General features: G+C 47.5%; 1 protein-coding gene across 1 annotated transcript in view; it reads left to right on the forward strand.

Moving 5' to 3' along the window:
• Positions 1 to 1,695: 1,695 nt before the first annotated feature.
• The window catches only part of CFAP77 (cilia and flagella associated protein 77), a 134,637-nt gene continuing 110,102 nt past the window's right edge, over positions 1,696 to 26,230 (forward strand). The window contains exon 1 of the mRNA XM_045882025.1: positions 1,696 to 1,887. Within this exon, the coding sequence (XP_045737981.1) occupies positions 1,696 to 1,887 (192 nt within the window). The remainder of the gene's footprint in view (positions 1,888 to 26,230) is intronic.

Here is a 26,230-nt window from a genome sequence, read left to right on the forward strand (position 1 = left end):
CTCTGCCTGTTTCAAGGACTTGTCAGTGGGCTGTAGGTAATAAGGAAATTTAATTTTTTTTGCCTTTGTTTCCCACATCACCTACACCTACCACCTGACTTCCTCTGTGTGAGCTGCCAAGCGGTTTTCATTAAAAGTGCACAATCTGTATTTCTGTGAAAGTCTGGGAGTAAAGCAGGCTGGAGAAATCACAAGTACATATCACATCACACACCATCACCACCCAACAGCTGCTCCAGTCTTGGATGAGCAGTTGGAAGTCTGTCTGGTCTGTTCTAGAAATGCAGTACTGGTGTTGTCCACTGTTGGTCTATAAGGCCTTGAAGTGCGAGTTTGCTGTTGGTGCAACTTGCTCTTGGTGAACCCTCTTACCCAGAGCCTTGTGGGTATTTGCACATTGAATGAAGATGATGAGGGGTGAACGAACCCACAAAAGGCTGAACTAGAAGGAACTAGAGATCATCCAGGCCAGTGGTTCCAGAAGTATTGTGCCAATTTCCTGGGAAGCTTTTAAAACATGCAGATTCCCAACTTGGCATACAGACATCAGGCGCTACTATTATGTCATATTGAGATCCATGGACATGATAATGACACTGTAGTAATGCGAGAATGTCCCCGTTCTTGGCAGATAGATACATGCTGAAGAGTTTAGGGTCACATATGATGCTATCAACAGATACTTTCAAGATGATTCTGCAACGTGTGTCTGTGCATGGTGAACCTAGGTGAAATCTATATGGGTTTTCACTGTACTCTGTTTTCAACTATTCTATAGTTTAGAACTTTTTCAAAATTTAAAAAAAGTCCAAAGGGGAGGAAGGAGATTTTTTAAAAATACAGATTCCCAGATTCCATTTCCATATTCTAAGTCAGTGGATCTGTATTTTTCCATTTCCCTCCATTCTGTTGCACAAAGTTGGGTACCACTGATCTCATTCAACTCTAGACTCTCCTCCTCACCCATTTCACAGGAGGAAAAACTGAGGACCCAAAAGAGTGACTGATTCAAGATCACCCAAGTGGACTAGCAGTAACATCAGGCCTGGAATGCAGATCTCTATTTCATCATGAAAATTTTAGCTCTCTAGCCCAGTGTGTGGGGGGGGGGGGCGGGGGGGTGTAGAGGGGAAGAGAATGATAAGGGGCCGTGAGTGGAGTGGGGTGGGTGGAGGGAGGTATCTTTGCCTAGGAAGTCAAGTGTAGATGGCCTTCTAGAGCCCCGTTGCTTTTAACACAACCTAGTGGCGATTCTTGGTTTTTTTCATATCTATTTAAGAGAACTCTAAGCAAGTCCACTTTGGTGGCCACCAAGAGTTTCGAGAAAGAAAACCTGGCCCCTCCGCTCGGGCGCCGTTGGCGTCCCGTCGCCATGGAGACAGACAGTTCCATTCTTCCTCAAGGGGTGGTCTCGATTTTCTGTCCGTTCCTAGCCCGCAGGGCGGTGCCCAGAAGTTGCTCTGAGGAACCAGAGGGGCTTATATAGGGCTTTAGAGCTCCTTACGGGAAGGGGGCTGCGCGAGGTGGGTGCTCCCCGCTCCGGAGGGGGCCGGGCGTCTGGGGCCCACCCCGGGGCCCCGGGTGGTGCGTCCCGGGACTGGTGGAGGGGCCCCCTCCGAGCTCCGCGCCCCGCTCCGCCGCAGGGGAGCGCGCCCCAGCCAGCCAGCCCGCGGACCTCCGGCCCGCAGCCTCAGGATGCCAGAGACCCAGAGCTCCCGCCGGGACCCCCGGCGCCGGAAGAAGCAGCAGCCGGTGTGCCGCACGGTCAGCCAGATCTGCCCGCCCCCGCGGCGGCCCCTGACCGTGGCCGACATCCGACCCGGCATGGAGAACGAGAGGCTGGGAGTCGTGCGGGATTCCATGTTGCAGAATCCGCTCATCGTCAAGGTGAGCCGCCCCCACGCCCGCCCCCCCCTCGGCGCTCGCCCCCTCGCTGGGCACCCGCGCTGCCGGGGCTTCCACCGCCAAGCCGCGGCCCACGGGACCCAGCGGACCGAGCGCAGTGTTGGCAGCTCCCGCTCTGGTCCAGACCGACCTGGACCCCGGTGCGGTCTCCCGGGCAGGTCGCGTCGCCTCTCTGCGCCTCAGTTTCCCAATCCTCGAAGTGGGATGATAACGGCGCTCACTGGAGGGAGTGACGGGGAAGGTTGACTAGGGGCCCTGGCACAGCGGCTGACGCGCGGTGAGCCCGCCCGCAGGGTTGGCTGCTGCTGTTCACCGGGAGCCCGCCGGCGACCCGCAGGTGGCCGACAGGGAACACGCCCCCACCCTCTGTCCTTACTCGCCAGCCGCCGCCCTCCCGGGGTGCCGGCTGGCTGCCCCCTTCCCCCTGCACGCCGCGACGCAGCCAGGGTTCCGCCCTCTCCTGGAAGCGCCCCTCCACGAGGTAATTTCCATCCAATCATACTCTTACCCAGAATTACAGCCCGAAGAGAAAAAAAGGGCGCGCAACTCTCTGCCCTGGGGGGCTCGCAGGCACGAAGGGGGGAGGGAGCTGCGGTTTCTTACCTAGGTCGCCTTCCCATTTATTGCACACTCCCTCCCCTCGGAGGTTTCGGGACTGGTGATCACCCAGCGCCGGCGGGGCATCGCCACTCCTTCCCGGGGCCCCAGAGGAGTCGAGTTGAGGTTTGGCTCTCGGGGAGCTGGTCAGGGAGCAAGTTTGTCCTGTGCCACGGGGGGCAGTGCGCTTTCAACAGTGCTCGCCGTGCCCGGTGCCAGGAGTGCAAGGCGCAGCCGGTCACCAGGGATTCGGTAAAAATGCATCTGAACGCCAGGAGCTCATCAAAGCCCAGAGGTTTTTGTTGTTGTTTTGTGCGGGCTTTTTGGTCTGTTTGTTTTTGTTTTTGTTTGGTTCAGGGAACCGGGGCTTTCTTTTTTTTTTTTTTTTTTAAGATTTTATTTATTTATTTGAGAGAGAGAATGAGATAGAGAGAGCATGAGAGGGGGGAGGGTCAGAGGGAGAAGCAGACTCCCCGCCGAGCAGGGAGCCCGATGTGGGACTCGATCCCAGGACTCCAGGATCATGACCTGAGCTGAAGGCAGTCGCTTAACCGACTGAGCCACCCAGGCGCCCGAACCTGGGCTTTCTTAACATCATGCTAGAATTAGCTGAGTTCACGATTCCTATGAAAACACGCACTCTATCCTGTTGCCTTCCCCCAACTTTGTTCCTGGCCCTGGCTTATCACACCAGCACTCTTCCGTTTAATGTGCTCCTTTTCTTAGCAACCCCCCTCCCCCCACCAAGTGGAACAAGGTCCTTTGTTAATACCTAGGTGAGAAGAGCCCCTCTCAGCCGACAGATGGGGCAGATGGGGCTCACCATTCTGGGATCAGGGGGAGAATCAAGTCCTCCACCTCTGATCGGCCGCCGATGTTAGGTCATTGCATTCACTCAGGCAGGTACTAGTGGGCCAGTTCCATTCTACTTACATATAAAATAAAGCGCGTTTTAGAGTTATTCGTATTCTCCCCGGTAAATTAGCAGCATGGGATGCCCACCCCAAGCTATATAAGTTTGACCTTTGAACGATGTGGATTTGCTCTTATGCCGGCCCATTTAAAAAAATAAATACTGTATTGCAGTACTGTAAATGTTTTTTCTCTTCTTTGATTTTCTTTTGCTGTTGTTTTATTTTATTAAAAAATTTTAATTTAAATTCAATTAATTATGGGCACCTGGGTGGCTCAGTTGGTTAAGCGACTGCCTTCGGCTCAGGTCATGATCCTGGAGTCCTGGGATCGAGTCCCGCATCGGGCTCCCTGCTCGGCAGGGAGTCTGCTTCTCCCTCTGACCCTCCCCCCTCTCATGTGCTCTCTCTCATTCTCTCTCAAATAAATAAATAAAATCTTTAAAAAAAAATAAAAATAAATAAATTCAATTAATTAACATATAATGTATTATTGGCTTCAGAGGTAGAGGTCAGTGATTCATTAGTGTTATATAATGCCCAGTGCTCATTACATCACGTGCCCTCCTTAATGTCCATCTTCTTTTATTTTCTTAATAACATTTTTTCCCTCTCGCTCCCTTTATTGTAAGAATACAGTGTATAGTACATATAACATACCAAATATGTGTTAACCGACTGTTGGCCATAAGGCTTCTGCTCAACAGTAGGCTGATAGTAGTTAAGTTTTGGGGGAGTAAAGAGTTACAGTGGTGGGGTACTTGGCTGGCTCAGTCAGTAAAGCATGCGACTCTTGATCTTGGGGTGGTGAGTCCAAGCCCCACATTGGGCGTAGAGCTTACTTAAAAAAAAGTTATAGTGGAGTTTCAAGTAGTTGGGAGTCAGCACCCCTAACCGTCTGCCTTGTCCAGGGGTCAACTGTCTACACATATACACACATATATATACATACAGACCTATAGGTATATGCATACGTATATACATGCGTTTATTACACATACACGTACATTTTATGTGTATATGTACACACATACACACATGCATATACGTATACTATATGTATATTATACACGTATGAGTAAAAATCTCCCCTCTTTCCTTTTGCTCATATATCAAGAAGGACAATATTTGGCCTCTGGATGGCACTAGCTGAACAGCTTCCAGAATGAATTCAATTCCCCAATTCCTGGGGTTGGAATATGTGCAGATGACTGACCCACAGCCAGGAGAGGGGGTTCTGTCTTCAAGGCAGGAGAGGAAGAGCAGGACCGCCCTGGCCGGGTGGTGACCCAGCCTGAGCAGCAGGGGGCCGCTTCCAGGCATGGTCTGGTGATGGTGCTTAGCTCTTCTCAGGTCAGGGACAGCTAGCCTTTCCTCCTTACTTTCCTCCCTCCGGTTCTTGATGGGCTCTAAGCTCCTTTCCGTAGCAGTTAAAATTATGTCCCCATTTCAATATTTACCACTGCTACAAGATTTTCTACCAAAACCTGGCCTAACTAAAAGTTGCAGAGACATTGAGAGCAAGACAGAGCCTTGAATGTTACCTTTTCCAGACCCTTCCTTACAGATGGGTACACTGAGGCCATCTGTCGTGGGCTCTTTGCACAAGGTTGTGGCAGAGCCTGGGTCAGAAGCTACGTTCACTGGCTCCCAGCCCAGCATTGTTTTCCCACTCCAAACAGCTTCCTGTATTCAAATGAAATTTAAATTATGAAAACACTTTGGGATTTTCGGCTTTAAAGCAAAAAAGATTGGAAAGCATTCAAGATAGTGGAGCCTTAAAAAAATTATTTTTTTAATATGTCGTTGGGATTCTGTTGATGCTCAGCTTGTGGATTTCTTCACTGTGGTATCCTGGGGCACAAGCCCACGTTTCCAGACCCCCATGTGAGTGTGCACCTTCTCGTGTGTGGCAGAGGTGGGAGTGCCCTCTCCCAAGGGTGTCTTTAAGAGGATGAGGATGAAGTATATTTTGGTCTTGTCTAAGTCTGAACCTGAAGGTTGCATCTATATGGAAAAATCTACCACCTTAGAAATAGTCATTGATTCCACCCTGTGGTGGTGGTGGGGTGGTGGGGGGGTTGTTGCTCAAATTGTTTTCTCCAGTGAAGAGGATCAGGATTTGTTTAATTTAAAATGCAGACACACGGTCTGAACAAACCCAACACTGCTATTTCACACCCATGGAATTTACCAGGACATATACACATCAGTTATTCAAGAATGTGTCTGCAAGAAGCCGCACAGTAACCAAGTGAAAAGTGAAAAACTCAGACATCCAAGCAGGTATTTTATCTACAAATGCTCAACAACTCCTTGCCTCATTTAAAATCAAGCCCACTGGTTATTAGTGGGACTGATCGAGTCAACTGGGTGTTTTATGTGGCCGCAAAAAGAGGTAAATATTTTCCATTAGAAAGGGCTTCTACTCTATTGTATAAAGTGACGTGCAGTTAGCCAGTTTTCCTTCAAATGTGACTCTCTGGGAAGAATAAAATTAGAGAAAGAACCAAGCTTCTTTCTGCTTGATTCCCATTCCCCCAGAATTCTGTGACTCAACATAGGATCCTGCTACAATAGCCTTCAAGGCTCCTTCAAAGAAGCTGTCAGGGTGCACCCTGCCTGCCATCGGAACTCAGCTGATATCCTGTCAATACAATTATAGGGGAGAGACTGCCTGGTTTGCTCCCCTGACAGCCTTGAATCCTCCATCACCCTGGAGAGGCAGGCAATATACAGGGGTGGAATTTATTGAATCGAGCACCCTTAGAAAGTGCACATGATCATGGCACCTGATTTTTTTTTCATAATTTATCACTGACTTTGTTTTTCTGTGGGGGTTTGTGTCACAAATAAGAAGTGCATGCATTTGTGAAATAGAGTTGTAAAATCACATCATTTGGGGCTGAAAGGAGGCTTACAGACATCCAGTCCATTTTTTTTTTTTGAGGATGTTAAGGCCCAGGGAGAGGAAGAGACTCATTCAAGGTGCCCTCTGACCTGGTCACAGAAGTGGGATGAGATTCATGTCTCCTGACTTCCAGCCCTGTGCTCTTCTGGCCACGTTACATAACCAATTAATTAATGACAACCCAGATTGGTTACTTCTATATGGCAGGCAGTCGAAAAATGTTCACCACGGAATGATTCCAATATCATTTTCCTCAACATTCCTTCCAATGTGAGCTCTACTCATTTCCCGGGATTTATTGACAGCCAAGAAGTGTTTATTGAATGTTTTCTATGTGCCCAGCACCATCCTAAGCTCTCTTGGGAGGTGGGGGTGGGCGGTGCATAGAAACAAGTTCAGTTCGCAGCCGTCACCCTGCCCACAAGCCACAAGGAGTTAACTGTTTAGCTGGGGAGACGGAGTGTGTATGTATATATTGCTTAGCACGGCACCTGCCTTAAAGCAAGCTCTCAGGAAATTAGCTCTTACCGTTGCGCACAGACACACACATAGACATACACATGCGTAATAGGATAAGCAATGCTATGGGTCACCCCTTGCAAGCTTCAAGGGCAGTGCACCAGCCAGAGGGTCCAGATTTAGGGGAAGGAAGGCCTGAGCAGGACTCCGTGCGCTTTCTGAAGGAACAGACCTGGAACTGGACCTTGAAGCGTGGAGAGTTAGATTCTGATCGGGGCAGACTAGGAAAAATTCAGCCCTCTGGGGCCAAATGATTTCACCCTCCTTAGATCCTAAGTGTTCAACAGTTTCCACCTCAAATGGAGTTCTGGTTTTTCGAGACTAGGTGCTGCTGCTGGGATCATTATCATTATCATCACGAGGAAGCATTTATTTAGAGCCAGTGTGTTCAAATCGGATGCTCCACAAAATTAGGCAACCACACCATGCCCACTAATGGCTTAGCATCTCTAATAAATATTGATGCTGGTGAACATAAATGCCTCGAGACAATTGCAAAGAAGGCGGGCAGACAGACACACAGTTGTACAAATATCCCAGCGTGGGTCAGTATTTTTATTACGTTTGAGTAAAATATGAAAATGTTACACTGGGTTTTATCTGTTGAAGAGAATATACCTCTGATTGCTCAGATCCTTCTACGTTCCATTACAATGTAACAGGAGAAAAGAAAATGTTATGAGGGGGATGAAGGACTGAGCTGCCCATTCTAAGGGCCCCTCTCGACTAGCCAGAGGTAGGGTTCATTTCTCCAGGGAAAGCCATGGGTTTCTCCCTCTCTTGGTCCTCTGTACATTTTTCTTCTTTTTAAATCAAAGCCTCCCCGCTTCTCGTGCCCAGTCACACCATTTGGTGAGCAGAGGCTGAAGCAGTGAACTAATCTTGCTCAGCATCCGGCCCTTTCAGAAAGCCAAGTTGCTCCCTCGTAGGCTTTTCACCATCCCCTGGAGTGGCTGCCCTGATGGAGGAGCCCACCTTCCTCCGTCCCTCTGGAGAAGGGGTGCTTTGGCTCTGAAATGTTAATGCAAATAAACCCTCGGAATTGGGGTTCCTCAGGTATGAACCCATCCACCTTCTGATTATGTGGCTCTCAGAACACTGCAATGTGGTTGAAGGCCAGTCCCTCAGGAAGAGTTCTGAATCCATGGTGAGCAAGTCAGCAGTCGCTTCCAGCACCTTCCAGAATCTTCTAGGCTCAAGTGTTGTTCATTGTATAATTCAGGCCGCTTCTCCTTTATTTGAAAGACAAGGTGTTCTTGATTTACAACTGGTCCTGTGGACAAAATTTCCAATCCCTGTTTTCTATTGCAGTGGTTTTCAAGCTGTTCAGTGGTCTCTGGAAGGACTAGGATTCCCACAAAATGTCTTGGTCACATTCTTCTTGAGAAAATGTATCTTTTTTTTTTAAAAAAAATTTTATTTATTTATCTGACAGAGAGAGACAGCGAGAGAGGGAACACAAGCAGAGGGAGTGGGAGAGCGCGAGAGAGAAGCAGGCTTCCCGCCGAGCAGGGAGCCCGATGTGGGGCTCGATCCCAGGACCCTGGGATCATGGCCTGAGCCGAAGGCAGACGCTTAACGACTGAGCCACCCAGGTGCCCCAGAAAATGTATCTTTAACTGTTTAAAAAGTATAATGAAAAGGAAGCTCAGTTAAATGTGTTCTATATGAAATGCTTGCACCGGGGACCACCAGCTCATTAGCAATGAAGTTGACTAGTTTGGGGGCTATCAGTTCTGTGTTTGTGCTGGCACCACGGTGAATGTGTCACGGGCAGGGAAGATTGTAACCAAGCACAGATCATTCTGGACTCTCAGGCTGGGCAAATCCGTTCGTGTGGGATGGTATGCACAGCTCTGCCATGGCCCCTGGGAACTGGGCTCCGTTCAAACTCAGACCCGTTACTCCTGCTTCAGAACCTTCTGGCTGGTCAGGCCAAAGCAAGCGAATGCACAACACAGTCTCAATCACACTGCGTTGTGGTTGGTTTTAGCGTATATTGTAAATGTTGTGTGCTTCTTATCCGACTTTTGTATTTGTAAAAAAAAAAAAAAAAAAAATGAGAGCATTTGTTTCACTGGTAACAATTCAATGCTCCATGAAATTGCTCCCTGACTCTCCTTTCAAGCTCCCGAGTCAATGAGGACTGTTAACACAATTCCGGGCTGTAGGTTTTGTTCTCCTACAATCACACACACACACAAATGTAGTCATAACCAGGCAGATATGCCACCCCCTGGACGGCAGCCTTGGGATCCAAGCAGATCCAAGGGTGAGCTCTGTCTCGGGCACTTTCTTGGGAACGTTCCTTACCTTTGAGCCTCAGTTTCCTGTCTGTAAAATGGGTGATAGCAGCTGACAGTGAGAGGACAGGTATGCTGGGCGCAGGCGTGCCCGCTTTTGTTACTTTTCCATTATTCAGATTCCAAATATTTGTGTTCCTCAAAACAACCTTCGTGTTCTCATCCATCGACTTTTAAGTACGTGTTGTAAATCCGAACTTACAAAATAAATTTATGAGACAAATCCGCCCAAGTGCTGCTTTGTTCCCCCTTCGTGCTCTTGTTGAAAAATAGTGTCTCCCACAGATGGTAACCACACTTGCCATGGTGAGAATTTCGTAGTGTATGTAATTGTCAAATCACTATGTTGTACGCCTGAAACCGATATGATATTATACGTCAACTCTACCTCCATAAAAGAAAAATACTGTCATCCACCTCGTCTCAAATTTCTTGCAACTGTGCGCCCTGGCTGAGGGTGAGAACAATCTGGTTTCTAGCTCTCTTGAGGGTGCTTGGGCAAGTGGCTTAAATTCTGAGCCTCAGTTTCCTTCTCCGTAAAGTATGGGTGCTGATACCTACCTTGCTGACTTGTCAAGGACACAACGAAGGCTGATTTAGATGAGATGCTATTTTACGGAACACACAGTAACCTTCTGGAATCAGACCAGGGCTTCTCAACTGAGGCAGGAGGTGCTTCTGCTCCCCAAGGAACATCTGGTCATGTCTGGAGGCCTTCTTGGTTATCACCACTGGGCTGGGGGTGCTACGGGCATCGAGTGAGCAAAAGTCAGTGATGCTGTTCAACACCCTCTCCTGCACCTCCAACCCCCGCAGCAGGGAAGCATCTGGTCCCAAATGTCAACAGTGCTGAGGCTGAGGAACCCTAAATCGGACAACAACCACCTGGAGAATTCACGGTGAGCTCCCGCATGGTCCAAGGGCTCTTGAAACCCAATACAAAGACTGTAGAAATGGGACTGTTCTATTATAATTGCTTCTCTCCCCCTTGTTTGCCTTTGTTTCCCCTCCTACACATTTATGGCAATTTCATTTTATTTATTCATTTATTTTTGGAGAGAGGGAGCGAGAGCATGAGCAGGGCGGGGGGAAGGGTGGACAGAGGGAGAAGGAGAGAGAGAATCTTAAGCAGGCTCCATGCCAAGTGTGGAGCTGGATGTGGGGCTCAATCTTACAACCCTGAGATCATGACCTGAGCCAAAATCAAGAGTTGGATGCTCAACCAACTGAGCCATCCAGGTGCCCCATTATATGACAATTTTAAATCCCCCCCCCTTTCCCTCAGTGACAGCTTCCAAACGTTTGTTGGCTTTTGTCTGGGGCCTGTCTATCTCCAGCGTCACCCATGGTAGTTAAAAAAAATAAAAAGCATTTCCAACAATCCATGCAGTGTGGCTCAATAGTTCATCAGATAAACTAACTGGCATGGGGGCCGGTTTGTTGAGCACCCATGGACTACCACCCAAGCTTTGTTTCCCTGGCGCACCACCTTCCTAGGGTTTGGTTTGGCTGGGTTTTTCTCAGCATAAACTCATTTAGGATTTTAAACAGAATTGATCTGGTAACCCGAAATTAAGCTCACAGTGGGCCAGAGCCCCGTCATAGCATAGCCCTTATGCTCACTGTGGCACGAAGCACAGCATTTCAGGGAAGCAAATAAGTGTGCTTTATAAAGAAAACAGCTGTATTTTTCCACCCAATAATTTAAAGGCACATCAGCATTTGGTTAAGAAACTGACTCACGGGGGGTCAATGAGCAGAGGGGTCAACATGCATACCACATGGGGAGGTGGGGACAGCGGCCGGCCAAAACCACTGTAGAGAACACATAATGAGCCCAAAAGAAGGACTTTTGACCTTTTATACGATCCAAACTATACATATCTGGGAGACCAATGAACCCAGAAGCATACATGACACATTCCCTTGCCTGGATCAAAATCTTTTGTGTTGGTGCAGAGGAATGAAAGTGGAGATTCAGAAAGTCTTGGAATCCAGGGCCCGGCATCAGTGAAAGGCCACACCTTGGCCATGTGGCCCAGCATCACGTCAAAGCTACGACACAGTACCAGAGAAAAAGCCCTAGTGAGCTTGGATGCCACAGCCCCCCACAGCAGTGGGGCTGCCCAACGAGACTTGAGAGGTGATTGTTTTAGAAAATGTTATTGTTAAGTCATCTCTATACCCAACGTGGGGCTCGAACCTACAACCCTGAGATCAAGAGTCGCCTGCTCCACCGACTGAACCAGCCAGGCGCCCCGAGAGAGGGGATCTTCAGGCTATCACATTTCAGTTGAGGAAATTAGAAAATTTGCTGGCAGCTTTGTCGGGCAACCTAACTGGACAGTAGTGAGTTTGTCTTGCCACAGTCAAATGCCATCTTAATGTTCCCATTATGTAGAATTGCATTCATATCCCCCCTCCGCCCCCCAGTGGGTCTTTCAGGACAGAGAGGTTGGCTTGCTTATTTATTGGTTTGTTTGCTTGTTTATTGGCTTATTTTTTAATGTGTATCTGAGACTGTTAACAGGCCCATCAACCACTGAGCAAAAATTTAGTAAGCCCCTACTGTCTGCAGGGCGCTGGTGAAAACATAAGAAGTTTGAGGATTCGTTTCCAAGAAGTTTATGGTCTGGTGAGGGGAGAACCAGACTTTGCACACCACAACCAATAATAAAAGTTACTAAAGGCGAAGGAGAGGTGAGGGGAGGCAAGAGGGGCCATATATCAGAGCTTGTGCATCTGGGCCGGGGCTGTGGGCCAGGCTGGGTGCCAGGGTGTGCCGGGACAGGAGGGGCACCCGGAACGGGGCTGGCCTGAGCAAAGGCACAGAGTCTGAAATGGGCAAGGCATCCTCATTAAGAACGAACAACTGGAGGATCCTGTGTTCACTATGAGGAAAGAAGCAGGAGATACCTCCATTTACTCAGTGCTTGAATTGAGAGATACTTTTGAGCACCTATGGTGCACCAGGCTCAGAGCTAGGCACCCAGGATGTGGGGGTAAACCGACCTGGAGATAGGCGATGCCCTCCAAGAGCTTATAATCTAGTAAACAGAAACAGCCAGAAAAACAAACAGCTAAGTGGGATCCATGCAGGGACAGCCATCCTCTGGATGGGATCCTGGCTCAGTGCCGAGGGCAGCACCTGGGGAGGGGAGGCAAGGGAATGTCTCAGGCTTGAGCGGCTGGAGCCGAATCGTCACACAAGGGTTGGTAAGTGTGTGTAGGGAGCTGGGGGGCTAGGGAGAGGTGGGTCCAGGTTTTGTATGGCCTGCAGCTGATGCCCTCTTGAGATCCCTCTTTAAGGAACAGATAAATAGTGTTGGAAATTACGTCCAAGGCCTTGGATGGGGCCATGTGCAAGGAAGCAGCTCTGAAGCTAAAGTTTCATTAACTTCAGGGTAAATCCAACTCTGACGGCAGGGGTGTGTGTGTGTGTGTGTGTGTGTGTGTGTGTGTGCGCAGCTTTCTAGGAAAAGGCGTGGCATGTTGAAAGCGGCCTGGGGTAGGAATGTGCAGACGACCAGATCTGAGAGTCCGTGGTTCTGGTTACGGGTCATGCGTTCATCCTGTAAGCACTGCACCAGGCACACAAGCCCCAGGACCACAGTGACGAACTCTCAGTCTCTTGTTGACCCTGAAACCTTGGGAGGGTCTCAGCCTCGGTCCTACACACCTGAGTGGCTTCTCTGAGAATTACCCTAAGCTGACCTTTCATTTGTTTGTTTGACCATTTGCAAAATGTTTATGGATGGGTGGGTACGTGCCAGTCCATAGCTGGGCCTTGAGGGTACCTTGGCGGGCAGGAGAGCCTTCGTTTCTGTCTATGGGCAGCTTGCAAGACCTGCTGAAGACAGACAATAAGGCAACTATCCCAGACCTACGGAGAAGCATCGCAGGGAGGCGAGGGCGCTAAAGGGGGTCAACCAGGAGGCTAGGGGAGGTCTACTCTGAGGACGTGACATGGTAGCCCGACCTTCAGAACTGGGAAGAGGCGGTCAGTTAAGAGGTGCTGGGGGCAGAGTGTGCGTGTGCCCGTGGGTGGGCCATGAGTGTAGACCATTCCAGGCAAAATAAGAGGTTTAGTGCCTCGACGGCAAGGAGGCGGTTGGAACTCTGGAGGCTGCAGTGAAGCGTCAGGGAAGAAGTCCTGAAGGGAGGCTGGGCAGGGCCTGCAGCCGGGCCGTGAGACCAGCGGGGCCAAAGTGAGTGGATAAACGAGGCAGAGCACAGAGGGCTGAGAGTCCACAGCAGGGCCGCCGTGTCAGCTCCCCCCTCCCTGCACTCAGGGGGTCACAGGCCAAACAAGGTGGGGAGCCCCGCCGGGGTGCTGTGGTTTGACTTGAGGCAGCCAGGGGGCGCTCTCCGCTATCCTCCGAGTCCCCTACCAGGCTTCACATCTGGACACCGCGATGGCTGGGGTTAGCAACTACGATTTGTTTACTTTCTGCAATTAAACAAGCCCCCCCACCCCCAGTCTGTCAGGCTCTGAATTTGCACCGAGTCCTTTGAGGGAACCTGCTGGAGGGCTACCAAGCGTCCCCCAGGAGCGAGTGCTGGGCTTCGGGGCTGCCTCCGAAAACTTTATAAACTGTAACGGAAGATTTTGCTCACTCTGGAGGCACCCAGTGGGCATACATTCGAGGTTTGAGCAAGTCTTTTAAAAAACTCCCCTTCTAAGAGGAAAGCGTCTGTCTGGCATTTCCGAAAGCTCCATCTTTTCTTAGGCAGCTGCTTGCTTCTTTCCGCAGATCTTCCCTGAGTCTCCTGGCAGGATGCTCGTGGGCCTGACTTCTCTGGAGCGGGAGTGGGAGGACGCTGAGGCCTGGGGTGTGGGTTCCCAGGAAGCTCCTGGCTGCAGCCACATTTGGCCAGCAGTGACCCCCCACCCCACCACAGTGCCAGCTGATACCAGGCTCCCTCCACAGAGCCCTTCTCAGGCACCATCTTCTCGAAGTCTCTGCAACAGTCCTAAGAGATGGGAATGCTGGCCTTCCATTTTACAGATGGGGACGCTGAGGCTTAAAGAGGTCACGCACGTTGCCCATGGTCATCCAGCCAATGCAGAGGAGGCGCCAGGCTTCGAGCCCGGGCTCTGACTCCACCACGACCTGTGGTCATAACCACTGCACAGATTAGAAGAACTTGGTGGCCATGGGCGGCACTGTTTGTTGAGTACCTACCAAGCGCCAGCCTCCTTCAGACAGGATCTCAACTCTGCGAGGTCATCGAACTTTGGAGCTCAGAAAGACTCAGGAGCATGCCCGAGGTCATGCGGAGGGTCAATGGCAGAGGAGGGGCTGGTGCCCTGGCCTTGTGAGTCCACAGCTTGTCATGGTCCTTCCATGTTGTGCTGCATTGTCCATTACCTGGGAAGAAGAATCCAGTTCATCTTCGTCATCAAATCTACACAGATCCAGGGGCACCTGAGTGGCTCAGTGGGTTAAGCGTTTGCCTTCGGCTCAGGTCATGATCTCAGGCTCCTAAGATAGAGCTCCACATGGGGCTCCCTGCTCAGTGGGGAGCCTGCTTCTCTCTCTCTCAAATAAATAAAATCTTTTTTTTTTAAAGATTTTATTTATTTATTTGAGACAGAGAGAATGAGAGAGAGAGAGCACATGAGAGGGGGGAGGGTCAGAGGCAGAAGCAGGCTCCCAGCCGAGCAGGGAGCCCGACGTGGGACTCGATCCCGGGACTCCAGGATCATGACCTGAGCCGAAGGCAGTCGCTTAACCGACTGAGCCACCCAGGCGCCCCTATTTTATTTTTTTTAAAGATTTTTTTTTTAAAGATTTTATTTATTTATTTGAGAGAGAGAATGAGAGAGAGAGCACATGAGAGGGGGGAGGGTCAGAGGGAGAAGCAGACTCCCTGCCGAGCAGGGAGCCCGATGCGGGACTCGATCCCGGGACTCCAGGATCAAGACCTGAGCCGAAGGCAGTCGCCTAACCGACTGAGCCACCCAGGTGCCCCTCAAATAAATAAAATCTTAAAAAAAAAATCTACGTAGATCTGAAGGGTCAACCCCCCCCCCCCCTTTGTGCTTGCTGTTCTCGGGGAGTGGGTAGTCTAGTTGGGGACCCGCGCACACCTGGAAGTGGCTGCAAGACGCTGAAACCAGGGGGGCCAGGGGTGGCCCAGACGCAGAAGGCTGTTAACCGAGCTGGTTAGGAAGAGGAGAGGGTCCCCAGCCTGCAGCGGCCTCAGGACTGGGCAGCGCTCCGCGGAGCTGAGATGAGGGAAAAGTCACTTTAGAGGTAGAAATGGCCAGGCGAGGTGAGAAATGGGACGCCCCATGCTTGGGTGTGTTTGGAGGGAACGTCTGGAGCAAGCTTAATGTGCGGAAGACAGAGGGGGTCAGGAGCCTGCACTTTGGGTGAACAGATGATTTCAAGAAGAGGCAAGCCCGAAGAGGAAAGACGTGTGGATACCTTGCTTGGCACAGAAGTCTGGAGTTTAGGTTATTCTAAACGTGCGCATCTACCTGCTAGCAGGCTGGGAGACAACTGGCATCCAGGCTGACCAGAACGGCCTCCCCCTTTCAAAGGGAAGGCGCCCCCTCCTCTGCTCCTACCCATCACCCCGTCCCCTCCCCGCCTCCCTAATCAGGGAGAGCAAATTGTTATCAGATTAGCGCCAGCAATGAAAAGCACAGTCCTGCGCCCTCACCCTCCCAGTTAGTTAGCATTTAGATAGACTGGGACAGGGGCCCACACAATAGGTATCAAAGCCCTCTAGGGTGGCGGGAGGGATTAATTTCTTTAACCAACAGGCCTGATCTGGCCTAACTCATTACCTTGCCTTGTCAGTGTGGATGTTAGATTCGATTGAAGATTATACCATTTAGGTCTGTCTCTTGTTTTCCACCGAAACTGGGGGGCTATTGAGTTGCACACGCTCGCGTAGCCCGCGTCAATACTCAGCGGCCTGAGGTTCTAATTCTGCTTCATTTAAACTTCATCAACTTTTCCAATCAAGTGGAAGGATCCGAAATGGGCTCTGTGAGCAGAAAGGCCCGCTTCCCTTTGTCAGATAATTTATTCTGTTTTCTCTTCCCTCCCAGCCTTGCTCTCTTTCTCTCTCCAGCCTCGCTCTCTTCTCTCTCCCCCCTCCTCACCCCGGTGCTGAAAATGAGATTACAGTATTTAAATGACTATGATAATCAATCTAGGGACCCGGAGCTGAGATTGAGGTTAATTATTCTTAGCAGAACAAAGAAGCGTGATGCCTTTGGGGACGCAGAGGTGCAATCTGGGTTTCTTGCCTGTGTTTTTTTTCCCCCTGAAATTGCAGTTTTAGGAGTCTTTTCTTGTTCCTAACTAGGCGCCGAGTGTGATTCTGAGCGTCGGCAGCCCCTAAGAGAGCAGAAATGTAATTTTGAGCTGATAAACAGCTAACGGCCTTCAATCAACAATTTTAATAGGAAAAAAAAAGTCACTTATATGGTATGAGTACAGATCTAATGAAAGGGTGATCATTTACCTTATTTATTTTTAAACACGCTAGGAATAATTTCCCACTGTGTTAGAACTAGTAATTACAGCTGCATGGTGCACCCGTAAACTTTTGAATGAGGAGCCTTGTCACTCAGGTGGTCTTCTCCCTGGCAGCTTTTGCTGCTATAAAAGTTGAAATTTTGTCATGTTTTGGCTAATTGGAAACAGGGTCATTATAGCATTGAAACTCTACATGAAAGTGACTTGTTCAATTGTTACCTGAAGCATTCACAAGCTGGCCAGTCATCGTGCTGGTGCCTAACCCCCCCACCCCAGCTTCTAAAACAGAGAGAATCAAAATATGTATATTTCTTTGTCTCCCTCTGCTATCTTGTCAGAGCTGTTTTACATGCTGCCACCCAATGTTATCTTTTATTTGTGTCAGGAGAAATGATTTGACAAGTTCAGTATACAATGTTCATTTGGCAAGGCAAATTTTTCATACCAATTTTGAGTAGGAAATGAAACTATCTTTCAACGGAATGAGCAACATCATTTTTGGACAGACTTATTATGAGAGAGAGGATTGCAGAACTTTATTTCCTTGCACGATCCTGAAAAGTCGAATCCATTTTTTAGAAAGGAGGATTCGGTTTCCACACGCCGCCCTAGTTGGGGGAAATAAGAAAGGCCCGTGATGTCTTCAAAGAGGGATGCCTACTCTTATATTCCCCTCACTGCTCCCCACAAGTTATTAATAGGCTGGAATAAACTGTTCGTTTTCTATATTATAATGACTTTGTTTCAGGCCCTTTAAACTGTGGGTGAGTCCCTGACAGTTCTCTGCATTTGCAAAGCAAAATATTTAATAACCACCATCGTAGGAAGGAGCAGCAAAGACCATAAGCAACCCGACTTGCGAAGAGTGAAAGCCCCCCCACCCCCCATCCACTTTCCATCACTGTTTACCCAAAAAAGAAGACTCTCTCACCCTCTGTGCTACCAGATTCATTTGGGGCAGTGGTTTATGGTGACATTTTTCTTTCTTAAAGCAAATATTGACTCACTGTGGGGAAATTAAAACTCCATTAGGCATTGTTACATTGTACGGCTGCATCGCCCCAGCCAAGCGACTATTAATTGGTTTCTTCCTCAGGAATAATTCAGGGAGGGCCGAGGCAATGGGGAAAGAGAAGATGGATCGGAACCATAATTTCTTAAAATGACACCCATCTAAATCAGCCCAGGTGATCATTACATGGTTATTAATCCAAATATACAGAAGACACCACCTAATAACGTAATGATTTTATCAGCACAAAAAGCCCGCGGTCGAGTTATTTCCAGGCTGGGGAGAATACATTTCAAGCCGCACTTGGGCCAGCCTCAGCCAGCTTTGGGCAACTCAGGACTGCCTTCCCCGGGCACGAGCAGCCTGATTCCCTTATTTGGGTGTAAGAGGTTTTTCTTTCCTGAGATAAGATTCCCCTTCGAGCCCGTTCACTGCTTTCTTCCCAATGCGAATGGGCTGCTTTTCTGCAGCCACCCATTCTCTCTCTGGCCCCCAGCTCTCCCTGTACTGCCCCGCCCCCATGCACCTGCCCCATCCGTACTGCTCTGGTCGTTCTAGGGGCTGGTGATTTTGCCCTCTGCTTGAGTTGGATAGGGCTGCTGTAACAAATGACCACAATGTGGGCGGCTTAAAATCAGTTTGTTGCCTCCCAGGCCTGGAAGCTAGAAGTCCAAGATCAAGGTGTTGGCAGGGCTGGCTCCTTCTGAGGGCTGGGAGAGAAGGATCTACCGCGAGCCTCCCTCTCTGGCTTGTAGATGGCCATGTCCATATTCACATGGCATTCTCCCTGCATATGTATTTATGTCCATATTTCCCCTTTTTATAGGGACACCAGTCCTATTGCACTGGGGGCCCACTCCACTCCATTAAGACCTCATTCTCATGAATTACCTTTGAAATGACCCTATGGCCAGATCAGGTCACACGTTGAGGTACTTGGGGTTAGGACATTGACAGGTGACTGCTTTGGGCTTGGGTCCTGGTCCTTGGTCCATGAGTTGTGGTAAGGATAATGGGGCTATCTGTAGAGAGGCATCCTTCATGTTGGACTTGAGGCTGCTGTCCTGATGAGGGCTGTGGATACGGCAAACATTTAGAGTTCCGTGGTCCCCCTCCATGGGGTGTGGACCACTCATAGGATAAGCAATCCCATATGTTCTTGTGCCATCTATGGTACTTTTGCCTTGTTGGTATTTAATGTGTAAGCATAACTAACTTGGGTCACCAACCATCTATACAATACTCTTGGAGGGCAGATTCCACAGCATGCTCCTTTTTATCTTCCACAGATCTATTTATCCATCCAACCATCCCTCCATCTGCTCACCCATCCATCCATGCATTCATCCATCTTCTGTTTTAGGCAACAGATACCTTAGTATTTACTGAATTTCCAATATACATGCCTGGCACTGGGCTAGGCATTAGAGAAAGATCGATGAACAAAATTTGACATGATCATTACTCTCTGGAGCCTTCCAGTCTAATTGGGCAGATGAGCATTAATCAAAACATCATGAATAAGTGTGAGACTTCAAGTATGGTGAGGGCCAAGGAGGAGAAGCTTCTGGGGCAACCGGGAGGCTTCACATGGGTGGGGGGCCATGGAAGTCTACTTGGATAAAATGAAGACTGAGCTGGGATTTGAATTAACCAGGGGAAGAATGTGTGTGTATGGGACAGGTTTTGGGGTGGGGTGAAGGGGAAGGACAAGGGCATTCCAGCCACATAAGGAGAACATGTGCAAAAAGCCTGTTGTGGAGAGAGTATGGGGATTCAAGGCACTGAAATAAGGCCAGAGTGGCTGGGACATGGGGATGCGAGAGAATGGTGTGAGGCAGGGATCATGCAGGTCCTTAGCAGAGGCCACTCAGGGAGTTTGACCTGTAGCCCAAGAGTAATGGAAGTCAGTGAAGGCCGTTAAGCAGGGGTTAGGACTGGCAGCAGAGGGACACAGTCAGATTGGCATTGGAAAGACCCTCTGGCTACAGAGCATAGATTGGAGTGCCCAGGGTGGCCGTGGGGAGATCGATTAGGGGGCTTATGGAGTAATGCAGGAAGGAGAGAGGCTGAGCCAACCTGATTGCTCCAAAAGCAAGCATCTCAGTCCCTGACTATTGCCCCAGAGCCACTCCCCTTTTCTGTGTGTTTGATCTGGACTTGGCATTTTCCTGAAAACTCCCTGGTTCCATAGCAGTCCTCTCCTACACAGAGTTCATTTCCTCTGGTTTTGCCTTTCTATATGTCTGGTCCTGTCTGATCTGGATCATTTGGAAATTTCTCAAAGTTTCTGGTTCACTGATGGAGTGCTTTCTTGTTTTCTTACACTATATTGGACTTTTTCCTTTTGAAAAATACTTTCTTTGTTTTTTCATGGTATTTTGGGAGGGTGGGAAGGTAGACATCTGTCCTCAGTTCATCATTTTGAGCCAATCTCCTCATTTCTCCTTCCTAAGATTTTGTAAGCATTACATCTCATGATGTGCTACTAGGAGCCTTCCAAATCATAGCTTAAGGATAGTTATGTTGATCTTTAAAAAAAAAAAAAAGTTTTAGAAGCTACCTTAGCATCTACCTATAAGTTAAATATAACAAAGAATGTTTCCATTTTTTCCCAATGACTAGAGCTACCCTATGAACTGGAAACCACTTCCTTGTGATCTGAAGAAAAACCCTTCTGTCCTAATTCTTCCTACCAGACTGCTAAGGTACTAGAAAATCTCAACAGAATCCCTCCTCTTATTTGAGGCAGCTGGGAATTCCGTGAATATGTCCAGAGGGGGAGGCACCATATTAAGCCATTTTACACAACAGAACATTTGCTCCTCCTCTGGTCATGGTGAGTAAGCTCCTCTCAGACCAACCTTCCCAGAGGGAACATCTATAAACTCTGGATAAGATTTGAAAAACCAACCAACCAACCAACCAAAACCACCCCCACCCAAAACCCCAACTACCCAAAGGCTCTGGGAAGGGAATGAACATAGGTGGATACAGAAACCAGAAGAAGATGCTGACCCATGGAAGAAGAGAAAAGCAGGAAGTGCTTCTCTCATTTGGAAAATGGTTTTTAGTGAAATGCCAGGCTACCATCGGTGCGGCACATGGTGTCTAGAATTTGGATAGAAACCTGTGGTTCTATTCAACCTGTGGCTGAAGAACCAGAAGATGGAGTTTGAGCAAACCACAGTCACTAGGGAAATGAAGGAAGAATCCAGGAAAAGAGAGAACCAGAGAAGAGAAGTCCAAATTCAGTACATAACTCTGCCCAAGTCTCTGGAAGATCCCTGAACCACATATGGGTGGGACAGACTTTTAAAAGTTCAACCAAGGCTAAAATAAGTGAACTTGGATTTGAGCTGCTGCCCATCACAGAAGACAGAATTTTTGGTTTGAGTTCAGTCAAGTCAGCCACTTGTAAACAAAACAAAACAGAACAAAAAAATTCCTAGGAGGAATATAACCTAATGCAGAGTCGCAATGTCTAGAGCATATTTCAAAGCACTTAACACACAGAAATAGGAAAACATGACTCACTGTCAAGTGAAAAGACACTTAATTGAGACAAACCTCATAGATTGCTCATATTTGGAATTTATAGCCAAGAATTTGAAGTGGTAATTATAACTATGCTCAAGATGTAGAGGAAAATATATTCATAATACATGAAAAGATAGGAAAAAGAACCAACAAGAACCAAATGGAAACTATAGAACTGAAAATATCTGAAACAAAAAAATTCATTGAATGAGCTCCACATCAGAGTCTCGATAACAGAAGAGTCAGTGAACTTGACTCTATCAGTAGAAATTATCCAACTGGGGAATAGAGAAAACAGATGGAAAAAAGCAGGCAGATCCTCAGGGACCTATGAGACTATATCAAAAGATCTAACGTATGTGTAATTGAAGAAATAATGATCACAACTTCCCCAGATTTATACAAAGACATATATTTATAGATTATATTCAGGCTTCTTTTTTAAAGTATTTTTAAAAAAATAAGAAAACCACACCTATGCACAATATAGTCAAATTGCTAAGAACCAGAGAAAATCTTGAAATCAGACAGAGAAAAATAACACATTGCCTACAAGGGAATAGGAATTCAAAAAACCACTGACTTCCTATCAGAAACAAAGAGTCCAGTAACAGACACCTTAGCCTGGGTTTGTTTATTAGAATTTCTAGTTCTTTAAAAGAAAATCAGGGAGCAAGACATAATACAGGTGAGCCTGAATTTAGCTGAGGGAGGAAAGGTGATATAAGGAAGGAAGGTGTGTTTGTGGGGATAGAGTGGATGAGATCCCTAAGCAACAGGTGCACAGAGAATCTGAGGGATGCGAAGAGGTGCATGGCTCTGAATCCACATTTGAGAAACACCGTCCGTCAGCTGCACCATCTTGCTGGCAGCCTGTCCTACCTATGCCGTGAGCTTTAGACTTGGACCTACTGCCTCCTGACCCTCCTTCTGCCACTTTCCATCCACATGGCCTCAGGGAACTGATTTTACTTTCTCAATCCTCAGTTCCCTGTCTACAAAAAAGGGGTGATTATAGCCTTTCCTGACCCTACCCCTGCTCGGAAATGTTTTATGTGCCTACCTCTTTGCCTCTGTAATAGCCCGTGTGCCTTGCTGTCATTGCTTTTAGCATATGTATTATAATGTCTGTTCTTGTGGGTTTCTTGTGGGCAGGAACCAGGCCTCAGTCATCTTTTTATCCCCAGTGCCTACAATACTTGGCATAAAGTAGGTGCTCAATAAAGGTTTGTCAGATGAGTGAATGAATAAATGGTTTAATGAGTATCTGGGAGACCGTTTCCTAGTAAATTGTAAACTTGGCATTTCTGTGGACTTCTAAATTTATTTTTCAATTCAAACTTGAGGCACTTTCATTTTAAGATTTAAGGACAGGGTGTTCTCCACAAAGGAGCACAAAGCTTTGTGTGCAGGTGGGTGACAGCTGTGAGCCCACAGTTCAACCTTGTGGAGAAGCAAAATATCTATGCACAGAACTTTGTATCACTAAAACACAATTAAAGATTTTATTTTTTTAAGTCATCTCTACACCCAATGTGGGGCTCGCACTCATGACCCTGAGATCAAGAGTCACATGCTCTACCAACTGAGTCAGCCAGGCGCCCCTCATTGAAACACAATTAATGTCAATAATGAGTGTGTTTTCAAAACCCCAAGTGCCTAAGAGCAGTGGAAATACATATGGGAACTTGTTGGGGGCTTGGGAGATTGTTTCTGGTCTGCCTTTCAATTTGAGCATTTAACAAGTAAATCCAAATGGGGACATGGGAGCCATGGTCCCACTGTCAGATGCGCGTTCTGCCTGGGCAGCCCGGAGCACAAAGGGAAAAAAGAGGGAACACATGGCCAGTCCCAAACTAGAAAGGGCTTTTCTGTGACAGGATATTGAGCTGTTTGATAAAGCCCAATATTACGCTTGAATTATGCTTGAATGCTTAGAAATAGAGCATTGTTCAAAGACACTTAACATGGACTCAGGTGGATCCCTTTTCTTCTGCAGCCTTCTGAGATGGTTTTGTGGGCTGTAATGATTTGTATTGTATTTATAAGCTGACAGGGTAATCCTGAGAACAGCAGGAGGGGAAGCAACCCAGGCAAGACTTCTCAACCCTGCTAATTAAAACAATCCTTCCTCCCCCCAGCGAAGGCTAATGAGATAGAAAGAGAGTGGGCTAATGAAAATGTCACCACGAGATTGCCCACTTATTTTATTTATTTACTTAATGCTGTAACTTCCATTTGGGGGTTCTGAGAGAGAGACGTTTTCAAAAACTTGCTAGAAGGCCCTTTCTTATTCATCACTGCTCCGCATAGCATGAGCTGTTACCAAGCATATCTTTAGGGGTAGGAGATTTTATCTCCAGTTGTCGATAATAACAATATTCTAGGAAGAGGGGTTTGCCTGTGTTCACTTCGAGCAAAAGAAAAATGAAAGGAATCTGCATCCCTTTTCAAAGTATCTTCTCCCAAATCCAAGGGGCCAGTTTGCTTATGAGAGCCTTGGGCCCCCCAGCGCCGGTGGCCAGTCAAGGTGAAGATGGGTCACTGATACTGAGTGGTGTTTGGTGAGACAAGTGTACTGTGCTCAGACTTAACCTTGATCCCATCAGCGTTTGGCTTTGCCAAGATGGCGAGAATTCAACTCATATGTTATTTAACAGAGCCCAGCGCGACCTGACCCTTCAATACCATGAAGGCACCCCAGCGTCTTCCACCTTCATTTCGGCCCCTTAAGTTCTTGATGATTTTGGCTAATGATTTCATTGGCACCCACTGTCCAACCAGATCAGTGGAAGGAAGGAAAGAAGGAAGGAAGGGAGGGAGGGAGGGAGGGAGGGAGGGAGGGAGGGAGGGAGGGAAGAAGGAAGGAAGGAAGTGTTCAACTTGGTGTAGATCAGCTAAGTGGGATTTTTATGCTGGTGAGTCTGAGTTATTGTTGCCAGAGGGTATTCACACAACAGGGTACTTGTGCTGTGAGGCTCAATGTCACAGTCCCTCAGCCGCAGATGCTTATCACTCCGGATAATTGAAGGAACCCAGAGAAGAGACTCTGGTTATGGATTTGGTAGGTATATTCATTTCCCATGGCTGCCATAACAAACCATCAAAAACTGGATGGCTTGAAACCATGGAAATATATTCCCTCACAGTTCAGCGAGCATGAGTCTAAAATCAAGGTGTCACCTTGAGAATCTCTGAGAACCCTTCCTTGCATGCTTCAGCTTCTGGGGGGCTCCAGGCGTCCCTTGGACTAAATCACACCCCTCACTGCCCCAGTGGTCACATGGTCGTCTCCTCTGTTGGTCTTCTGCAGTTCTTTCTTATAAGGACACTTCTCGCTGAATTTGGGGTCCACGTGGATAATCCAGGGTAATCTCGAGATATCTCAAGATCCTTAACTTAATTACATCTGCAAAGACCCTTTTTCCAAAGAAGGTCACACTTGAAGTTTCTGGGGATGCGTCTCTTTGAAGGCCGCCATTTAACCCGCCATAGTGGGATTGGACCAAATCAAGCTGAGTTAGTCATTTGATCCCAGTCAATTAAATGAGCATTTCCCACCCTTGCTTCAAGAAAGAATTTATTCCTACCTCTTTTCCATGGCATGAAGGTACATACAGAGTGACTTTTATAAAAAGAAGCTTCAGAAAATAATACAACTTTTTAAAGACTTTTCTCATTGACCATTCCACCCTTCTATATTTAAAGTTGCAGATTTTAATGCTGTAGCAATTAAAAGCGATACTTACGAAGACTTCAAACAATGGGAAAAATGCTCATGACATAATGATAAGTGGGGGGAAAGCAGAACATAAAATTCTACCTCTGGTTTGGTCACAGGTTTGTAAAAATTATCTTTGTCCATGAACAGAGCCTGCAAGGGAACTCTGAAAAATGAAAGCAGTAACAATTATACATAGGGGATAGATATTCTAGATGGTTCTCCCCCATCACAATTAAAAAATTCGTGTTATGAAGATAATAAAAAATTATAATAGGGGTTGCCTCCCAGGGGGAGAGGGGGACTCTTGAGAGACAGGAACAAGAGGAAGACTTAGTCTTCATTTTCTGCCTTTTGCATCTTTTGAACCTTGGGCTGTGTGCATGTAATACTCATTCAAAAAACCAAATGCATAAAAAGATGAAGTCCTGTTATCATGAAGCCTCTGATCACTGTCTCCCCAAGAGCTGAACCTGCTCTCTGAACACTCCCTTAGCCGTTTCTACAGGATTAGTGCATTTATCATAGTGCTCTGTGATCGTTTGTATGCTTCTTGCAACTGGAGTGTAGACAACAGCAGGTGCTAAGTCCCAAAGGTGAAAGACGGTATGATACACTCCAAGAACAGAAAGATGGTCAGTATTTGCAGGCTCAAATTTGAGGCAGGATGTGGCAACAGAAGGGTCTGGAGGAAGGATTCTTGGATGCCATGGTAGAAGTCTGGGCTTTGTTTGAGGGCAGTGGGAAGCCATTGAGAGGGACATGATCACACTGGCATTGTAAAATGATTGCTCTGAGTGTGGGAAACAAGAATACAGTATTTTCACCATAGAGATATAATAGACGTAAATAAATCTCAAGAGTATATAGGTAATAGTAAAATAATTAGGAAGTGATGAGTTTTGAGTATTTATTACCTTTGTTTTTTAATATAACTTACTTAATTGTAAGTATATATAATTTAATTTTAATAATGACTTTAACAATTGGCTTGCAAAATACCTGAATATTTAACAGCTCTGGTGAACTGGTACAAAGTGGCTCTGCACACCACTGGTTTCAGCTGAGTCTTAAATGTGTACATTTTAGGAGAATGTAATTGCCACCACATAGCAGAATCTCTGGGATAAGAGGATCCCTGAGTTCCCCTTTATTTTGCAGGGTAGGGAAGATATAGTCACTGTTCTTTTTTTTTAATTTTTAAATTTTTTTTAGAGAGGGAGAGAGGGCAGGGTGGGGCAGGGGGAGAGGGAGAGAGAGAGGGGGAGAGAGAGAGAGAATCCCAAGCAGGCTCCATACCCAGAGCAGAGCC

The sequence above is a fragment of the Mirounga angustirostris genome, unplaced genomic scaffold, assembly GCF_029215605.1.
Source record: "Mirounga angustirostris isolate CCGP_5_RB_7025 unplaced genomic scaffold, mMirAng1.0.hap1 SCAF_15, whole genome shotgun sequence".
NCBI classification, from domain to species: Eukaryota; Metazoa; Chordata; class Mammalia; order Carnivora; family Phocidae; genus Mirounga; species Mirounga angustirostris.